Genomic DNA, 20,549 nt, shown 5'->3' on the forward strand with positions numbered 1-20,549 from the left:
GCAAGTAAAGCAGCTTGCCAGAATGATGTTGTCAAGGAAAAGTTAGCATTCTAGCTAAAAATCACCCTTTCTCGTTGTCTGACCTGTCACAAAAAAGCCCACCTCTTTCTTGGCAAGTTTTGTTTGACAAAAGCTAGTCCTAGTGATCTATGCTAATAAGCTGAATTTTCATTTTTAAATGAGTAGAGCCGCTTGACTTCCAAATTTTGATGCTGTTGTCGGGGAAAAGTTAGCATTCTAGCTAACAATCACCCTTGCTTGTCATCTAACAATAAATGACAAAATCTAGCAAGATTTGTGCGACCAAAGCTAGGGCACTGGTGTGAGCTGCCAATAAAGTCTTTCTGCTGTCTGGATTTCCATTTTGCAAGGAGCAATATTACATGTGAATTTCCCTGTGGGGATGAATAAAGTATCCATCTAAAAGTTAGCATGTTAGCTAACCATCAACCTTGCTCGTCATACAACATTTGACGACAAAATACCGCTTTTTATTGAGTTTTGTTTGACAGAAGCTAGCTGGCTAATGTTAGTTACAAATAAATTCTTATGCTACAGTCTGAATTTTCATTCTAACAACGAGTAAAGTGCCTTAAATTGAACCTATTGAGCATTTATCTTGTCAAGTTTTGTTTGACTTAAGCAAGCATGCTAGTCTTAGTGCACCAACAACTAATCTGTTGTGCAGTCTGGAAAGCCCAAAGTGGGCCAAGTCACCTTTGGACACACACAGGAAGTTCCCGCTTGTGTTTGTTTGCTCGTTGGCGGTTAAAGGTCCATTGAAGGTCTACAGCGCCTCACTTTTCAGTTTTGACCACCAACTTTAGGCTACCTCTGAAGATTTCCTGCAGAATGAAAGTGTGGGCCCTGCTCCTGCTAGTGTGCTGCGCTGGCAGGGCGGCAAGCGCTCAGCAGGCCGCAAAGTGAGTACCATCTTTCTTTTCGTTGACCTAATTTTAATACCAATTGGCGCTAGCAAGCAATGGACTTTTAGGACTTCAGCCTTAACTTCTTGCCACCATTGACTCTGTGGAAGCTTTTTCAAGGTCCAAATCCCCAAAGTCCCCATCCCCCAAAAAACAATTAAAACCTAACTGTGTTATGAGTGCCTGTTTGGATCCAGGTATGGAGGGTCATCCCAGTCCTCTGAAAACACAGAGATTGTCACAACTCTCGATCCCAAAGTAAGCTTGCAAATATGCTACTCATCGGGTTACGATTCAAGTTATGAAATGTCAGAACAGTCCGCAAGTACCACAGGGACTTAAGTCAGGGTTGAAATAAAAATACAACAAACATGTCCAGACTCCCTATTTCAAAGTAAACTTGGCAAATATGCTGAACAGGTTTAGGGTGCTGGTACGGTTCCAGGTTAGAAAGGTCTGGCCATCCAACTAGTACCACAGGGACTCATATCCCCATTGAACTCAAAACAACAAGAAACTGAACTGGTCACAACTCCTGATGCCAAAGTAAGCTTGAAAAATATTCTATCTGGGTTATGGGTGCCTATGTGGTTCCAGGTAAGGACGGTCAGGCCAGTACCGTGAGAACTACTTGGACTCATGTCACTATTGGAATCTAAACTAAAAGAAAACAAGATTTTCACAACTCCCGATCACAAAGTAAACCTTTAAAAATATGCTAGCCAAGTTATGAGCACATCTATGGTGCCAGGTAAGGAGGATCAAGCCAATACCCCGAGTACCACAGGGATCCAAGTCAACATAGAAATAAAAACTACTGAAAAACGACCATGTCAGAACACCTAATTCGGGAGTTATATAAGACCAGTCTGCTCATGCGTGCAACCTGGGCTGTAGACCATCAACCTGGTGACTGTCCAAACACCAGTCCAAAGGATAGGCAAACAAAGAATAAAAAACCTGGAAAAAAACGTAGTAATCACTCATCACGTTCAACTTTGGTCCTTCTCAGTTTGCGTGCAAAATTAGTGCCAGGTCAAGGAGGTCACTTGTCACTCGGGGAAGGGTCCCAGGGCCAACCCGTTGGTTCAGAGGACCAGTCCAAAAGGTCCATGACGGGTCGTATACAGAGTAGGCAGTGCCGGGAAGTTCCGAGAGTTGCGTCCCACACAACACATGGTTACTGTGCATCCTGCCCCCTGAAATCCCTTGCTCGTCTCCACTTTAGGCTAGCAAGGAGCTTTAGCCCTGGCCTTACCATCCGGACATTCAGTACAGCACGAATTCAAAATTGGACAATGAGAAAAGATGAGTACAGTCGAGTTTCTGCCCCTTTTAACCCAGGTTCCTGGTGACTGCCCCTGCAGTCTTGCACATGGACGCGCTGGAGACGGTTCTGGTGCAGATGTTTGGACTTACTGAGGAAGTCAGGGTTTACGTCTTCATCAAGACCTCAATGGCACCGGATCACCAGGTGCACTTGCGTACTCACTGGTTTGCAGTGCGTGGCTAGTTTCTTGTTTTTGGCTCGAACTCCCGCTTGTTGCAGGTTCTGTACCGTCAGGTTGTGACTCTCAATGCTGACAATCAGCATCAGGCTTTCACCACAGTCAAGGTGAGCGAGATATGCTTTGGCTAACCACGTAGCACGTACCGGTTTTGAGACGGCGGTGGCCACTCTTGAACAAGCAGGAGAACAGACCGATTTCTAAAGACAGACAGATAATCTCTAGCTTAGGGTTCCTCTTCAGGTCTCATCAGTCCAACTGGACCAAAGCACTGAACGTGTCACCCTTCACGTCACATCAGCGCAGATCAACAAACATGTTTGGATTCCCGTCAGCCGTCAAAATGGCTTCCTGTTTATTCAGACTGACAAACCTCTGTACACACCAACGCAGAGCGGTGAGCCATGTCCGTAGGTGTTACTGGGGTACAGGGAGTCCTCAATTAGTTTTCCTGTCTTTTCAGTGTACGTACGCGCATTTTCACTCAACCAGGAGCTGCGCCCAGCCAACCGCAGCGTCTTGCTAACATTAAAGGTGGGCGTCTGACCCATTTACTCTTTTTTTTAAATGAGTGAAGGAGGGAAAGACAATTGACCTGTTACTTGCCAGCTCAACCTTTCACTCCACTCCTTGAATGACAACTTTACTCACACACTGGGAACCCTATCCAACAGGATCCTGATCATCAGACTGTCGACACGCAGGAGATCATGGACCAGAACAACGGAATCCCGTCCATGGAAGACCCCTTCAAGATCCCCATCAGGCCCAAGTACCGGCCTATGACCCAGAACCAAACTATTTTTGGGCTTCTACCTGATCTTTCGGTATCATCGCAGGTTAGGAATCTGGTCCATCGACGCCTCGTACGTAGACCAGTTCAGCACCAAAACCACAACGCATTTTGAGATTCGAGAATATGGTGAGAGAAAATTAGGTCCTTGGATTATATTCTGAATCAGGACCAGGCCCAAGGTCGGTCCTGTATTGGAATCCATGGTCTACATTTGTGATATGGTGTATGTATCATTCACTATGATGGTCTTTTAGTCCTTCCAAGTTTTTCCATCGTGGTCAAGCCTCATGTTAACTACATCAGCTTTGGGAATTTTGAGCAGTTCTGCTTCAACGTAGAGGCCAGGTGAGAAAAAAACCTCTTGGTCACCTGGTTAGACTTGCCTACAGTTACCCTGTGGTGCTTTCTGGTGCCATTTTCAGGTATCTTCATGGTGCTCCGGTGTCGTTGGGTGAGCTTTTCCTGCGCTTTGGGTACATGAGTCCAAGAGAACTTCCTGTTATCATTCCCAACTCTGTGAACAGAAAAAGGGTAAGATCATCTTTGCCCTCTTTTTCTTCATCAACTTGGCCAACAAGAAGCTAGCCTTAGCCCTGGCCTTTCTATCCAGACATTTAGCTAAGCCTGAATGTAACCCTAACCCCCAAGACCTAACTTCTTATCTAAACCCTCACCACAATTCCTAACCTTTACCCTTAACTTCCGAGTTTAAATACTTGTGTGTTTTCAGTTGTCATTGTCCGGTGAGGCAGATGTGTGCATCAACATGGTAGAAGTTTTGTCACAGCACGACGGGCCAAAAACCTTACAAGCTCTCATTGGGAAGTTTTTGTATATTGCGGTGCTTCTCGAAGAGCAGGAAGGTACACTCTCACATGCAAAGATCTACCCGACCTGTTCCTCACCCCATGATCAATCGCTCAGGGGGTATCAGCCAGGAGGCAGAGTTCTCGGCCGTGAAGTTTGTCAACTCGCCATACACTTTGACTGTGGTTTCCACACCCCCTTTTATTAAACCTGGTCTTCCCTACAATGTTCAAGTGAGTTGCGGGCATCTTTTCAGTATTTCAATCCCTATTTCTCTCGTTCACTCTGCTTGCTCCCGACGGCGCCAGGTGGTGGTGAAGGACCACCTGGAGCAGTTGGTGAGCCAGGTTGCAGTCCGCGTGTCACAGCAGCGCGTGTGGAGTAAAAACCAAGAACTAGACATTAAAGTGTGTCCCGAGCAGGCCCTCAGCCAATCAGAAGGGGTCGCTATTTTCGTCTGTAACGTTCCCTCCACCGCCGCCAAAGCCTCACTCACGGTAAACACATCACTGTGTCCTGGTACACACGTTATTTCTCACGTGGGAACGACTTTGCCGCAAACACAGTTGGTAACGTCGGACCCAACCCTCCCGGATGAAAGTCAGGCTCAGCTGGTTCTCAACACCGTGGCGTACGTGTCTCCCAATCGCCGCTACTTGTACATCGACCCGCCGCTGTCAGGCGAGGCCCTGCGGGTGGGCCGCTTTGCCAACATCAAGGTGTATTCGTCGATGGCCGCCAATGTGCCCGTTACCACGCTCAGCTACTTGGTGAGAACAGGCGATCATGTGTCAGAGTCCAGGCTCTAACCTGTCTGTTCTGCATCTCAGGTTCTGTCCAAAGGAAAGTTGGTACACTTTGGCAGTCGCAGGTTTGATGCTGGCGGGGACCACCATCACAGGTTTAACTTCTTGGTGACGTCCTCTATGGCGCCGTACGTGCGTGTGATAGTCTACTACATCCTGGACGAAAGCGGAGCCTCAGAGCTGGTGGCCGACTCCGTGTGGCTCAAAGTCTCCGATCGTTGCATCAATGGACTGAGGGTGGGAACACTAGCAACTCTTGCTGCCAATGGCGGCTTGGCTCATCTAAAACTTTTTGGCAGACGGAGCTGTCATCCAGCCGGCAGGAGTACAGACCTGCGGAGGACCTCCAGCTGCACGTCAAGGCAGATCAAAACAAAGGCGAGGTCATCTGGGAAAAACTTTGCGCCAATTGTTTACATTCTTGCATGGTCATCCGATTTTGAATGTGTAAATGTTTCCAAGGGACTAGTGGCGTTTTCTGCTGTGGACACAGCCATCCACCAATTGTACCCTAATTATCATGACCCGGTCAGCAAGGTGATTGAACCCAGTTAGACCAGGAAGCTGTGGGTCATCATGTGAGTAACAGGGACTGGTTGGGGCCTCAGGTGCTGCATCGCATTGAGCAAAGGGACCTGGGTTGCGGAGGGGGCGGCGGGAAAGACGCAGCAGATGTCTTCCGATTAGCTGGCCTCACCTTCCTCACCAATGCTGACGCGCAGCCCCTACCTGCAGGTCAGTCAAAGGTGCTGTAAAGATGGACCGACTAGGGCCGGGTCAATAAGTATCAACCTGAGATGGTCGGGTAATGCCCAAAACAGGCGCTGCTTGCATGGCAGCTGTTCGAGGTCGTCGAGGGCTGACAGAAGAGATGAAGCGGGAGAAAGGTAAGTCTGGGTCTAGGTCCTGGTGCGAGCGGTCCTACCTTCTGAACTTTGTCCCTGTGCGCAGCCGCCTCATTCGGTGGACTGAAGTCGTGCTGCGAGTACGGCATGCGCTACATCCCCAAAAGCGTGACTTGCCAGCACTTTGCCCAACAGAGCATCCGTCGAACGGCGCATCACATGCGCTGTCGCCTGGTCTTCACTAAGTGCTGCGAGTTCGTCCAGCTGCATATGGACCGCGACCAGAACCTCATCTTGGGCCGCCATGGTCAGTACCTGTTCGCACCGTTTGCGCTAATACAAAGCGGAAAACCTAAAAAACGTTTCAATACCTACTAAGATCCCTCAAACTGTGGTTTGAAACCTTATTTGGAAAGCCTAAAGTGCTTTGAAACCCTAATATAGAGCCAAAAACAGACTTTGAAACCCTAAAAGCGCTTTAAAACCCTAATATGAAGCAAACATCCTAGTTTGAAATCGTAATTTGAAACTCTAAAAATGCTTTATTAACCTAATATGAAGCCAAATCCTGGTTTGAAACCCTAGTTGGAAACCCTGAAATCCTTTAGAACACAGTTGAGGCTGAAACAATTGTTCAAAACCCTTAAAATTATTTAAAACCCTTATATGATGCCAAACCTCTACTTTCAAACCTTAAAATGCTTCAGAACCCTATGATGAAAGCAAATTTGGCTTGAACCGCAGTTGGAAACCTTAAAATACTTTTAAATGTTGGATTGAGGCCAAATCCTTAGTACAAAGTTTTACTTCCAAACCCTTAAAACACTTTACAACCCTAATACATGCAGTATATGAGGCCCAAACCCTACCTTGATAACCTAGTTAAGGGGTCAGGAACCTTTTTGACCATAGTAGCAAAATACATATATATTCATTTATTGATGATCTGATAAATGTTTAGAAATAATAATGCCAGAGCCTGTGTCCTATATCAATTTAAATATATCACTTAGAATTTGTCTTCCTCCCGCAGATACTGAAGAATGTTGAAGCTCATTGACTGTCACTTTGGTCCTAAATAATGGTTTCAAAACAGGGTGCATGCAAGGTTATTTTGTAAAAATGTCACAAAATACTGCAAATGAGGATACTGACTTATTTACCTTCGGTGCAGATGGCGCTGTGTGCAAAGATCCGCCCACCCCTAGTGCTCACCCAAATCAAATCACTCTTTGTCCTTGGCTGAGGTTACTGGAGTCTTTACTTTTTCTTATGTGGGTTTTAACCATAGTGTCTCAACAGTGAACCCAAATTGTTTGATGAGCTTCCACATAAAGCATTCTTTAGCGAAGTACAGCCAAAACAGGGTCTGTTGGGGAACAACCTCCTTGACTGTAAAGTGTAGGTAAAACTGTCCTCTGTATGCTTGACCAAGTTATTGACATTGTTAGTGTTACATCACCAATGCGTGCACCGAACTTGACTCCGTGGTAACTAGAATTGAAACGCTAAAGATAAAATTTGCATTGGTATGTTTTATCTCCGAGCCATAGGTTTCTAACCTCTGCTCTAGCTCAAGGTTCTCCAACCATTAGAAGCTGAGAGCTACTCTTTGTTATCTATTAATGTGCAGGGCACCCAGTTAGATATGAATTTCTAAAATAACTTATCATGGTATTACCATTATTATCAGGTGAAATATTGGAAGTAGGGTAAACAGACTCAGTCAATCAACAGAAAAATAAATCATTTTGATAGAAAATCACAATGTGCCAGCACTGCTGAGCTATATTAACAACAGGTCTGCGAGCACCGCAGATCTCCTAAGGGGGCACCACATTGAAGACCCTCGCCCTAGCTGTAAACCCTAAAGCGCTATAAAATCCTAGTTTGAGGCCAAAATATAAGTTCAAAACCCAACTTCACCACCCCAAAACGTTATAAAACCCTAATATGAGGCTAAAACCATTGGTGAACTTTAAAGCCCTGGTTTGAGGCCGAGACTGTAGTTCAAAACCATTCATCCAACCCCTAAAAATGCTTTAAAACCCCTGATATAAGGTCAAATCCATAGTTCGAGACCCTAGCTCTGGGGTGTCCAAATTTTTCATAAAGCGGGCCAGATTTGGTAAGCTGAAAATCAGCCACCTTTGCCCAAAGAATGCTGGGATACGCTCTAGCAAACAAATTAACCCTAAGCTCAGAAATAAACGGGTAAAAAAAGGAAACATTTAATGAATATATTTATTGCAATTGGCAGACTTTATTTTCTTTTAAGTTTTAACAAAATCACAGACTATTATAAAATGAACAAGGAGCCTTTTTTTTTTTTTTTTTTCCGAAAAATTCTATACTGCCGACAACATCACTGGTGGGCTAGATATTATCTTTTTTTTTTTTTTTACACAGGCCGCGGGCCAGTAAAAATGTGATAACGGGCAGTAATTGGCCCCTAGGCCAAACTTTGGACATGGCTGCCCCAGCTGGAAACTCTAAAAACTCCTTGAGACCCTAATTTGAAGGTGGGGCTGGTATGGCCGCACTGTGCATCCCTGACTGATTCCGCTGTAAGATATACAAAGTGGAAACCAGCAGACCCAAAATATGTGTTTGTGTATCCAGACTTGGGGGCCGACTTCGATGCAGCACCGTCTCTAGTCCGAAGTTTCTTCCCAGAGAGCTGGCTGTGGGAGGTCAAACCCATCAGGTACAAGAAAACCCACTTTGACTTAACCCGTCTGAAAGCTAATACAAAGTCCACCTTGATGTCCCCAGAGGAGGACACCTTTCCATCACCAGGACACTTCCGGACTCTCTGACCACATGGGACTTGAAGGCCGTCGGAATGTTCCAGAATGGTAGAAAAACCCTTTCCTTAGTTCCCATCTTCTTGGAACCCACATTGAGTGTTACCGTTGCAGGCATCTGCGTCTCGGATCCGGTCCGGGTGTCTGTGCGGCTCCCGCTTAGCGTAGACGTACCGCTTCCCTACCAGGTGGTCAGAGGAGAGCAGCTGGAACTGAGTGGATCCGTGTACAACAAGGAGGCGGATGCTGTCACGGTACTGTTCCACCAGTTCTCAGAGCTCCTTGCCTGGCTGTTAACTGGACCTGTCCCCGCTCGCTCCTCAGTTTTGTGTGACCCTGACGGCCGGACCGCAGGTGTGCCTGCTCCATTCGGAACTGGACCCGGTGGCAGGGGAGGGCTTTCACACCACCAACTGCCGATGGAACCTGCTCCCTGCAGGGGGCGTCGCCAAGGTTACCTTCACCCTCATGGGGTTGGAGGCCGGAGAACATACGCTGACCTTCAGCCTGAAGACAGAGAACCGGGCCGCGCGGGACATCGTGGTGAAAAAACTTCGAGTGGTGGTAGGGACACGTCACTGGCCGTCGGCAAGGTGAGGAGTGCTTTTTGACTGACAGCTGATTGGTTCCTGACAGCCTGAAGGAGTGAAGATGGAGGATTATTCGGGAGGAATTTTGGACCCGCAGGGACTCTACGGTATCTCAAAACGCTTTGCACCATGTTTTCACACATAGCTTCTCAATTCTTAAGTGTTTAGGGTGCTTCACTGGTTTTTGAGAACATGTGGGTTCAGGGGAACCTTCTGGGTTGGTTTCTCAACAGCCGATGGGAATGTTAGGTTAACTTAGGCTAGGCCACACTAGCCACCACCCGCATTGTAGCCCCGCCCACCAACACGACTGAAGTTACAATTTTTTGATGCTGCGTCATCGCAGGTTCAGAGAAGACGACCGTGGTGCTAAAGAACCTGCCCCCGGCCAATATAGTCCCCAACACAAACGTGGACAGAATCGTGACCATCAGCGGTGAGCTCCTTTACCCTTTTTTAATCTTATGTTAAAGCAGATGTGTTGGGTTGCAGGTTAGCTCCTTTCAAGCTTCCTAAACCCTAATTTGAACTTGAGTTTTGAACCCTAGTTTTCAATCCTAAATTTAGTGTAAAATCCCAATATGAAAACCAAAATCTTAGTTAGAAACCCTGATTTCAGTTAAAAACCCTAGAATGCAGCCCAATCCCCAATTGTTTCAAATCTAAATTTCCATTATCCGCACCGCTTATCCTCAGTAGGGTCGCGGGGGTCCTGGAGCCCATCCCAGCCATCTTCAGGCAGTGGGCAGGGACACCCTGAACTGGTTGCCAGCCAGACGCAGGGCACACAGAGAAAGACAACTCACTTTCTCATTCACACCTAGGAACAATTTGGCCCGGCCAATTAATCTGACATGCATGTTTTTGGAATGTGGCAGAAAAGTCGAGTGCCCGGAGGAAAACTACGCAAGCATGTGGAGAGCATGCAAACTCCACACAGGCAGGTTTGATCTTATGACCTCAGAACTGTGCACACGCGCTGCCCCAAATCTAAATATAAAATCCTTAATTTATCTTCAAACACTTTTATGAAGCCCAACCTCTATCTATAAACACAAGACAGGAACCGTAAATTCAGTTTAAAGCCCTAATATGAAGCCCACATCCAAATTTGAGATCCTACTAGGAAAGTTTAAAACATGCATGAATTTACAAACCCTAGTATAGAACCTATTTAAAATCATAAACTCAGTTTATACCCGTAAAACAACTGTTGGTAGTTTGAAACCCCAAATTTAGTTTAAAATCAAAATATTTAGTCCCAGCACTTAAAACCCTTAATACGTTTTAAGATTAAATTATTTCAACCAAACTTTGGTTTGAAACCTCGAAAACGTCGAAACCCTGAAATCAGTGTAAAAACCAAATATGACGCTCCACCCCTAGTTTTTAACCTTAGTTTGAAACTCTGAGCCTAGTATAAAATCCCTAATGATTCCCCAAACCTAGTTTGAAAACCTAAATTCTTCTTAAATCCCTTATATAAAACATTAACCCTGGTTTCAAACCCTTGTTTTAAAGTGTGAAGACAATTCAAAACCTTAATATGAAGCCCCAGCCCTATTTTTAAACCTTAGTTTAAAACCCAAAGCTCAGTTGAAAACACTAAAATGAAGCCCAAATTTTTAAACCATGGTTTGAAACCCTGAATTACAGATTTAATGTACCCACATTTTGTTTTTCATTAAGGGTTCCAATGAAATGAAGTACATTTTATAAATCATTTGTGTGTTGGGGTCCAAGGTGAAGCTGTAGGAGACGTCCTGACAGTGGTCCTGGACCCGGAAGGCCTTCAAAAACTGGTCAACCTTCCAGGTGGCTCGCTTGAGGCGGAGCTAGGCCGACTCCTCCCCCTGACCCTGGTCTACCAGTACTTAGAGGCCACTCGGACCTGGGATAGCCTCGGCGGAGACATCCACAAGAACTCGGCCCACCTAAGGAAAAAGATCAAAGAAGGTTCTATGTCTTGGTTTTTATTTTTTGTTGTGAGGTGGACATAAAGTCCTTAGGTGGAAAGGAGGCACTGTGCTCAATGAGAGCTCGGAAACAGAAGCTAAAGTCGTGAACGAGAGAGAATAAAACCCCATCTCATTTTTAGGATTGATCAGCGTCTCGTCTTTTCGACGTGGAGACTCAAGTTACAGCATGTGGACCAGAAGGGAAGCCAGCACTTGGTCAGAATCCAAAAACCCCAAACCTAACACAAAAAAGTCCCCTGACCTTCTAGTTTTTCAGGCTAACGGCAGCGGCGGTTGGGACTTTGGCTTCTGTGGACCTGGTTCTCAAGGTGGACCGCCAAGTTCTGTCGGAATCCTTGTCCTGGCTGATCAGGAACGCTCAAAACCAGGACGGATCTTTCTCTGACACATCGGCATTCAGGGCCAACAAATTCATGGAAAGTCCACAATGTTCATTGCTCATTTAAAAAAAAATATTTAGAAACCCTAAATTCAAAGCCTGGTTTGAAACACTAGTTTGAAACCATAAGATCAAGTTTAAACCCCTAATATGAATCAACAACCCTAGTTTTTAACAGTAGTTTGTTCGCTTAATTCATGTGAAAAACCCTAATATGAAGCCAAAACCATATTTTAAAACACTTGTTGGACCCTAATGGCACTTTAAAACCCAAATTTGAAGCCAAATCCATTGTTTGAAACCCTAGTTGGATGACAAAAAAGCCTTAAAATCCAAATGTTAAGCCAAAATCCTCATTTGAAACCCCAATTGGGTCTGCAGGCCGAAGGGGCGGAGCCAATGGAGCGCTCGTTGTATCTGACCTCGCTGGCTCTGATTGGTCTACGTCGTGCAACCAGAATCAAGGACCGCATCCTGCAACTCAAGGTGAGGCCTCCGATGAGTCATCTTCTTCCTGATCCTGGCAGCCAACCCTCCGACTTCCCTTTAGTTCTATGACGACAGCATGAGGTCGGCCGCGGACTACATTTCCCAGCATGCCGGGACAGTAAAAAGTGTCTACCTGCGGGCCCTGGCCACGTATGCCTTGACGCTTTACGATGCTAACCACGCTATTAGCGTCTCGCTTCTCAACAGCCTGGAGGCCCTGGCCCAGCAGAAAGGTGGGGGTTTAGGGCCCAAGGGGTCTCAAACATGTGACAGTTTATGGTTTATAGTTAAATTTTTATGTAGTCGCGTCCATTTGACATACCTAATTGGTATAATGGCGGCGCCCTCTGGCTGCGGCTGCATCGACTCGCTACAACGGGTCAGGTGTATCGACATTTCGTTCTGTGTACATTGTTACAAAGAATGACAATACAAAGGAAATTGTTATTATTATTATTATTATTTGTCCATGGTGGGGTCGTTTTTCGGTCATTATTTTCGTTCGTTTTTCGGTCTCTGTCGTCACTCATTTTGATCAATTTTGTTTTTTAGGTTCATTTTTGAGTATTATTTTTTGTAGTTTTTTTGGTCATTTTTTACTGTTCTTTTCTTCTTCATTTTATTTTTGAGCAAAATTTAGATCATTTTTTTATCATTGAATGGGTCAATTTGGTTTATTTTTTGTCATTTTGTGTTCGATTTGTTTTTAGTTTCTATTTGTGGTCCTTTTTTGTCATTTTTTTAGTCAATATTTGGTCATTTTACAGTCGTTTTTTGTGTTCATTTTCTTTTCTTTTTTTAAGCAAAATTTACTTTTTTTAAAAAAATACTTTTCAGTATTTTTACACATTTTTCAGCATTTTATCATGCTTTACAGTACTTTTTCATACTAGAGTACTGGGTTTCAATTTGTTTTCTCTCAGTCGGTAAGTCGGCAAGTCCCTTTGATTAAGGCCCGCCCCTTTCCCTTCAAAAAATGTATTTATTTCGTTCTGTTACAGTAGTTTTTCACAATTTTTAGTACTTTTTCAGTTATTTGTCATACTTAACAGTACATTCTTTAAATAAAATTTTAGTTTTATGGTCATCTTTCATGCGTCATTGGGTAGTTTTGGTTGTTTTTCTGTTGTTTTATTTTATAATTGTTTAGGTCATTTTTTGGTAATTTTTTATTTTAAAGTCCATTTAAAAAAAAAAGAAGAAAAGAAAAAAAAAGAGTGGTTTTGTGGTTGTTTTGAGGTCGATTTTCGTTTTAGTTTTGTTTTTTGGTCATTTTTTGGCTCGCTTTTCTTCTCATTCTCTGTTGTTTTTTATTGATTTTTACCTTCATGCAAAACTCAATCAGTACTTTTTTCCTATACTGAGAGCCCCGCGCCCACTAAAGTGTCTGGGTGCAGGGCAGCCTGTGGAGCTCAGGTACTGGAAGGAGTCAGGCAGCCCATCGGATTCCCTCAGACTCGACAAATCGAGCGATCTTACCCTGGAGACTACGGCATATGTTCTGCTCAGCGTGCTGATGAAGGTGCCGCCATCTGATTAATTAGTTTTTGCCTAGACAATGTTGCACTCACCACTTCCCGTACCAGGGCCGAATCTCCTACGCCAATCCCATCGTGTCCTGGTTGACCCAAGATCGGCACTACGGGCAAGGTTTCTTCTCGGCGCAGGTAACCAAACGCCAGCCAACTAGGTCTGCAGTTTAATTTCCTAGATGAATCTTCTGCTAAAGCCTAAAAGTGCTTCAAAGCTGCATTATAAAACTAAAACCCTAGTTTGAAACCTTGTTTGAAACCTAAAAACCCTTTAAAACCCAAATACTAAACTGAAATCATAGTTTGAAACACTGGAAACGCTTTAAAACCCTTATATCAAGCTAAAAGCCTTAGTTTGGAACGCTAGTTCAAAACACTAAAAACACTTACAAATTCTAGCAAAAACACTTGTTTGAAAATCCTACTTAGAAACCAAACTTGAAAAGCTCAAATTGTGGCTGTACCCTTGTTGGAAACTCGCTTTAAAACTCTAAAATTAGGCAAAAAATGTAAATAAGCATTGAAACCCGATTTAAAAGCGAAACACTAAAACGCTTTAATATCAAGCCTCATCGGAAACCCTTAAAACACTTTAAAACCCAAATTCAAGCCAAAACCCTAGTTTGAAACTGTAGTTTCAAACCTTAGTTCAAAACACTCTTTACATTGCTAATATGAAGCCAAAACCTGAATAACCCTTTCAACCCTAATTTAAGCCTAAATTGTTGTTTGAAACCTTAATTTGAAATACTAAAACACTTTAAAACCGTAATATCAAGCCAAAACTTAAGTTTGAAACTATTTTTGGGAACAATTAAAACGTTTAAAAACCAAATTTGAGCCAAAACCCTAGTTCGAAACATATATAAAAGCTAAAACCACTATAAAACCCTAATATCAAACAAAAACGTAAGTTTGAAGCCCTACTTCGAAACCCTAAAAACAATTTAATACCCTATAATGAAATTGGAAACCCTAGTTCAAAGCAATAGCTTGAAACTCTAAAAACAAATTAAAACCCTAATATTAAGCCAAAACCCTAGTTGAAAACCCTAGTTCGAAATACTAAAAATCCTTAAACACTCTAATATGAAGCAAAAACCCTAGTTTGAACCCTGGCTGGAAACCCTAAGAACGTTTCAAGACCCTAATTTTAAGCCATAACCAAAGTTTGAAAGCCAAGTTGGAATCCTGTAAATCTTTTTAAAACCCTAATTTATAGCCGTAACCTGTGTTTTCGAAGCTGTAGTTCACTCCATAAAAAGCTTTTAAACCCTAATATGAAGCGGAAACTATAGTTTGAAACCCTAGTTTGAAGCCCTAAAAAACAAAAACTAGGTCTGCAGCTCACTTTCAGTCCATTTTCTGTCTGGGCCTTCTACTTCCTGTAACGTCTGCCAATCAGGCTGCAGCCTTGACCCTAGAGGCCTTAACCGAGTACAGTCAATTGGTCCCCAATGCCGTCTTGGATCAGGACATCAAAGTTAGCTATGGCCACAAAGAAACGTTAGCACGGGTCCACCTGGGGGCCGGGAGGCAGGTGGCCACGCCCATCCAGGTAAGAGGAGGCAGATCTAAGTTTTTGCTCTACCCCCTCTCATGCAGATATTGTTGCTCACACATGCTAACACCTTTGTAAACAACAAATCTTATTGGTCAGGTTTTGAAAAACAACGACGTCACGGTTTCAACGGGATTCGGCACAGGCGTGTCCAGTGTCAAGGTGGGCATGACATTTCCCCTAATTTTGGGTGTGGCTAATGCAAATTTGCGTGGCAGATGAGAACCGCCTACTACCAGACCACGCCCCCAAATCGAAATTGCAACTTTGACGTTAGCGTGGAAATGGCCCGCGCCAACACGGAGGACGGTAACAAATTGGCCAACCACCAACCAGTCAGAACACCATGAAACTTGTTCATTGCTCTCTTGTACACCCTTCAGGTTCCGGATCGCAACTGTCGGCATGTGCTAGGTAAATGCAAACTAGCACAGTCAAAACACGTGGCTAGCATTTGCTGCTTCAGTTTACATTCCCTAATATAAAAGAAAAACCCAAGCCCGAAACCCTAGTTTAAAACCATAGCTTCAGTTTAAAACCCAAGGACAGACCCTGTTCCCACTTTTTAAAAAACAAAACATTGAAAGTTAATTTTTAAAACCTGAAAGTGAAACCCAAAGCCAAGTTTGAAACCTTAGTTTGCACCTATAAACCTAGTTTGAACCCTTATTTGAAAGATCTGAACGTGTTCTAAACCCTGAAAAGAAAGCCAAAATCCCAGTTTGCAATCCTAGCTGGAAACCTTAAAGTGCTATAAAACCCAAGATATCGCTTAGAAACACTATAAAAGCGCTTCATAATCCAACTTTGAAGCCGAAGCCCTAGTTTGAATCCCTGGCTGGAAACCCTGAAAGTGCATTAAAACCTAAATTTGAAGCCAGAATCCTAGTTTGAAATCCTACAATGGCTCTAAAACCCTGATTTGAAGTTGTAACCCTAGTTCCAAATTCTAGTTCCAAACCCTGAAAACACTTAAAAACCCTACCTTGAAGCTAAAATCTTAGTTCGAAACCCTATCTGGAAACCCCTTAAAAGTGTTTTAAAACTACTTTGAAATCGAAAACCTTGTATGAAACCCTGGCTGAAAACCCTAAAAGCCCTATACAACCCTACTCTAAAACCAAAACCCTGCTACGAATCCCTAGGTGGTAACCCTAAAAGCACTTTAAAAACTTGATATCAATCTAAAACCCTAGTTTTAAACTCTTAACTTAAACACCAAAAAAACATAGTTAGAATGCACAACCCTAATTTTAAACCCTAACATAAAATCACATTTTTTGTGTTTTTGTACAAACTGACTATTTTAGTGCCCACACCACCTTCCGTCCCATACAGGTACAAGCCCCCTCCCAACGAGCTGGCAACAGAGTCCACCATGACGGTGATGAAAATCCAGCTACCGACCGGCGTGGAGGCGCACCTGGAAGACCTGCGGCAGGTGAGACCAAGAACCGCCCCTTTGTGACCGGACCCAGGACTAGCCCTGCCCTCTTAAGCCGCCTTCACCATATCATGTCATTCTTGCAGTTTCGAGACGCAATGGAGCCCGTCATCTCCCACTACGAACTCCAGGGGAACACTGTGGTGATCCAGATGGACTCGGTAAGTCCCGTGTCACCTCCTGTACTGGACTAGCCGACAAACCAAGTCCTGCCATCCAGGTTCCGTCCGACATGTTTTTGTGCATCGGCTTCCGGATCCGAGCCAGTTTTAAGGTGGGCGGAGCAGCCGAGTCCCTCATTACAGTTTCTGAGCCTCAGGACAAAGGTGAGGAGGATCTGGTGGTGGAGCAGTATTTGGGGGGAGCGTGTGTTGAGCTCCCCCTTTTGTCCGCAGGGAGTTTTTGCAGTCAGGCCTTCTCGGACACGAAGCAGGTGTTGCAGCGTCTCTGTGTGGCAGATCAGTGCCAGTGCATGACAGGTAACTCCGACCCCCTCCCCAGGGGAACCAGTCCTTGAACGACACTCCCTTCCACAGTCACGTGCGCAACCTTCAGGATGGGAACAGACCCCAGTTGGACCCCTGCCCGCCGCCTTCAGGAAACATGCCGGCCTCGAGTGAAATACGGTGAGAAAGTCCCGCCTCCCCACCTGGCTGGCCTCACCTGAGCTCACCTGAAGTGTGATTACAGCCTACAAACTGCAGGTGGATTCTCAGCAGACTGAAGGTGACTTCGTCACTTTCAGGGCGATTGTCCACCAGGTCCTCAAGAACGCCCACCCAGGTGAGTACAGGTTTTTCGTTCAAATTCTGGTACAGGAGCGAACTACGACTTTGTTTGCGTCAGTGCAAAAACAAAATGGAAATTGTTAGCATTTTAAAAATGTGGCGCTTTCAAAATACAGGTTTGTTGCCAGTTTGTTCTCTTAACGGATGCACCTATCAGGAAGTGAGCAGGTTCATTTTGACTTTTGGTTCTGATTTCTCTCGCGCTAGACAAACGCAAACGCAAGCCATGTGGAAGATGTTAGCATTTTACGAACATTGCATTTTTAAAATAAAGGTTCTACAACTCTTGCATCAGAAGAACTCAATGCCAGCCACGTTTATAACATTCTGCCTGCCAATTTCTATCATTTTAAGTTCTACAACTCTTATCAGAAAAACGCAAATGCGGGCCATGTGCAACACTTTGTTTTGACAATTTGAGGTTTTGGGTTCTACAAACTCCCATGGGGTGCATTTTTACAATAAGATTTACTTTTAAAAAACATTTTAACTGTTCCCTTTATAGGCAGGCACGAGAAAAATTTAAAATTGTATTTGATCTTGTTCTTTGTAAATTTAAAAATATTTTAACGTATGTTTTGCAGTGTTACTGTTTAAGTGTTAATTTTGCTCTAATTCCATCTTTTTGAGTAATTCATAATAATACATAATAAATAGTAAAATATGGACTAAACAAAAAAAAACCCGAAAAGCTGTTTGCGACTTGAAAGAGTCAGCTATTTTTAGTGAGCCGAGTTGAAAAAGCCTGTTTGCCAAAAAGAAACGGAATTCCCATCTCTTAAACAGACCATTTGCTTCCTCGAGGATAAAAGTAAACTCCGGTCAAAGACCTGTTTCGTATTTAGAGAGCATGCGTCAAGTTGTGGTTTTCCTCGCTACCCCACACACTTGTAGAATGTGCTGACCTAGCACCAAAAAAGATCAAGCGTGATGGATAGTGAGTGCCCTTGACAATATAACTCTCACTTCAGAAGAACACTAACCAAAGCCACCTGTAGCACGTGTTTTTGCCAAATTTTAAGTACATGAAACGAGATGAGGTATTTTTATCCGTCCGCAGAGTTGGGAAGATAATGTAATCCGAATACTACAATATTGCAGTAATGTAACTTGATGACTTTCGATTACTGAGTGTGCTGCATGTGTGGAATCTGAATGAGACTGCCGAGAGAGAGAGAGAGAGAGAGAGAGGAGTAAACGAGCATGGTGAATGTAAACAAAGCTAATGGGAACAAGAAAAAGAGCTAACAGTTCAAACTAACGCACACCGGACTTCAATATTGTCCCCTGTATCTTGCAACACAAAAATGCTTTTAAATAAAATTGTAATCCTGCAACGTAGTCCTAATTTTATAAAATCTACCTGTAATTTGATTCCTTTTTTATGTATTTGTAACGGAATACAATTTAAAGAAATTGTATGCTGATCATGTAAGGCCGTTACATGTATTCGGTTACTGCCCAAGCTCGCCGTCCGATTGATTTCTATGCAAAAAAAGGTCAACCTTTTTTTCACGGCGACGGCCACTTTGCATGCATTACGTATCCGTTTCTCAGCTTTGGAGGCAATGACATCCAACTCAGAGGTGGAGCTCATCAAGAAGGCCACCTGCACACAGGTGAACATTGAACTCAACAACCAGTATCTATTGATGGGATACAGCGGTTCCGAGGTGCGAGTGGGTCACACCTCCAGGTGAGTGGATGAGCTGTGGCTGCGGTGAGCTAGACCCAGCCTCTAACGGCACTCTCCTCAGGTTTCGCCTTCCATTGGACGCCGACGCTAACTTGGAGTCTTGGCCTGCCCAGTGCGCTGATGCGGTCTGCTCGGCGCAAACGGCTAGCTTGGACGAGTTCGCTTTGGACCTGCAGCTTTTCGGGTGTCGCGACTCCTGAGGGGTGTGGCTTAATATCACCTGGCACCGGAAAAAAAGCTTTAGGGATAGCCACGGATTTAGGACTTGTTAGGATAAAGAATGCCTGAAAATGAAAACAATTTTTTTTTGTGTTCTTTAGTATGCTTTTTAAAATGTTCTGCACCAAATAAGATCTGAAAAAAAAAAGAAGAAATTTATATTAAAATCAATTAATTTGTGGGCTGCCGTTACATTAGGAGATTCATCTTAAACTGGGGGCCTCAAACTATAATCCCGGGGGCAGTGATAGGGCCACAGGCTGTGAGTTTGACAACCCTGATATAAGAAAACTGAAGACTGTGCGCATAGGACGACATCTGTTGGACAGTTATAGCATGACATCTCAAACGAAAAGATAAATGGAATAGTAATTGGGAATTACGGCGTAATTTCAGAGCACAAAATGTCCTTAAACACATTCAGATGCTCTTTGAATTGTAAAAAATTTAAGACATTAAGAATGTCTATTAAATTGTTTTAAAAGGGTGGCATTATCACAATAGTGCTATGGCGTCAGCTTTATTTTCCCAATACAGCTCAACAGGAAGTGGGCAGGCTCCTTTTTTGGTTCTACAACTCTTGACTTTAGCTGCTCCAATCAATTTTAATCACACAATATGTGACAAATATGTTGTTAAAAAGGTCAAAACATGAATAAAATAACTGATATGTGATTGAAATTACTTTGCCGGCAGCTTTGTTTTTCCAAGACACACTCACCTGGAACTGGGTAGGCTTTTGGTTCTACAATTCTTGCATTAGCTGCTCCAATCAAATGTACTAGGAACACAAATAAATCTTTTTCACCACAGTGCTTTGGAACCAGTTCTATGGGGTTTGGGGTTTTTAAGGGTTATTTTTCTATCTTCGTTATTCATTATCCATTATCCGTTATCGGTCAGTTCATAATACGCTACAAAGCCAAGGAGCCGGGACTCTTACTCTCAGCCAAAAGGCCAAGCTAAGGTCCTAGCCCTAAAGCCTTGCTGCGATCATTGCGAGTGCACCGTTCCCGGAGGTACTGCAATACCGGGCCGATGCGTGGAGTGGACAGAGCCCTCACATTAGCTGCTCCGATTAATTGTTAGATCGCAATATGTCCTTGGAACACAAACAAATCTTGTCATGCACTGGCACTGATCTTAGTCATGCTTTCAAATCTTGGCAGGTCTCCTACCTGACAGTCTGCTTCAATGCACAGCATTGATCCAAATCCGCCAATGTATGCACTGTATGCCATTATACCAAAATTTAGCTTGTATAAAAAAATTGATGTTCTAAAAAGTGCAAGAGTGGATTAATGATTCTTTCGAAGATTGGCGGGCTCTTTTTGACGTTTGGTTCTACAACGCTCGCATGAGCTGAACAAATAAAAT

General features: G+C 43.8%; 1 protein-coding gene across 2 annotated transcripts; it reads left to right on the top strand.

Annotated features, from left to right (window-relative positions):
• Window positions 1-769: 769 nt before the first annotated feature.
• c5 (complement C5) lies at window positions 770-19,853 on the top strand. Of its 2 annotated transcripts, XM_088335646.1 has the most exons (44): window positions 770-923; window positions 2,271-2,400; window positions 2,476-2,541; window positions 2,678-2,831; window positions 2,898-2,968; window positions 3,109-3,206; window positions 3,274-3,356; window positions 3,485-3,575; window positions 3,653-3,761; window positions 3,961-4,093; window positions 4,155-4,270; window positions 4,346-4,534; window positions 4,604-4,807; window positions 4,868-5,080; window positions 5,143-5,226; window positions 5,306-5,380; window positions 5,452-5,578; window positions 5,665-5,730; window positions 5,795-5,995; window positions 8,311-8,395; window positions 8,464-8,546; window positions 8,610-8,749; window positions 8,820-9,059; window positions 9,132-9,192; window positions 9,432-9,521; window positions 10,829-11,041; window positions 11,184-11,259; window positions 11,321-11,479; window positions 11,824-11,929; window positions 11,994-12,165; window positions 13,330-13,454; window positions 13,519-13,599; window positions 14,870-15,022; window positions 15,125-15,187; window positions 15,244-15,334; window positions 15,409-15,439; window positions 16,364-16,466; window positions 16,556-16,630; window positions 16,690-16,795; window positions 16,865-16,948; window positions 17,006-17,095; window positions 17,160-17,252; window positions 18,815-18,953; window positions 19,015-19,853. In XM_088335646.1, exons 1-44 carry the CDS (start codon window positions 853-855, stop codon window positions 19,151-19,153), a joined length of 5,079 nt encoding a protein of 1,692 aa, XP_088191772.1. In that variant the 5' UTR covers window positions 770-852; the 3' UTR covers window positions 19,154-19,853. The 2 variants fall into 2 exon arrangements, with proteins under 2 accessions (XP_088191772.1, XP_088191770.1); XM_088335644.1 differs by having other exon boundaries at window positions 8,464-8,749.
• The last annotated feature ends 696 nt before the right edge of the window (window positions 19,854-20,549 follow it).

This window comes from Urocampus carinirostris, chromosome 5 (genome assembly GCF_059441175.1).
Source record: "Urocampus carinirostris isolate Australia breed hairy pipefish chromosome 5, RoL_Ucar_1.0, whole genome shotgun sequence".
Lineage (NCBI taxonomy): Eukaryota > Metazoa > Chordata > Actinopteri > Syngnathiformes > Syngnathidae > Urocampus > Urocampus carinirostris.

Excerpts from the sequence above, each read along its gene's own strand:
- c5 (XM_088335644.1), top strand. The coding sequence starts at position 853 with ATGAAAGTGTGGGCCCTGCTCCTGCTAGTGTGCTGCGCTGGCAGGGCG. Across the intron at positions 5,081-5,142 it reads GTTGCATCAATGGACTGAGG|ACGGAGCTGTCATCCAGCCG; the intron begins GTGGGAACACTA and ends ACTTTTTGGCAG. Across the intron at positions 13,600-14,869 it reads AAGGTTTCTTCTCGGCGCAG|GCTGCAGCCTTGACCCTAGA; the intron begins GTAACCAAACGC and ends TCTGCCAATCAG.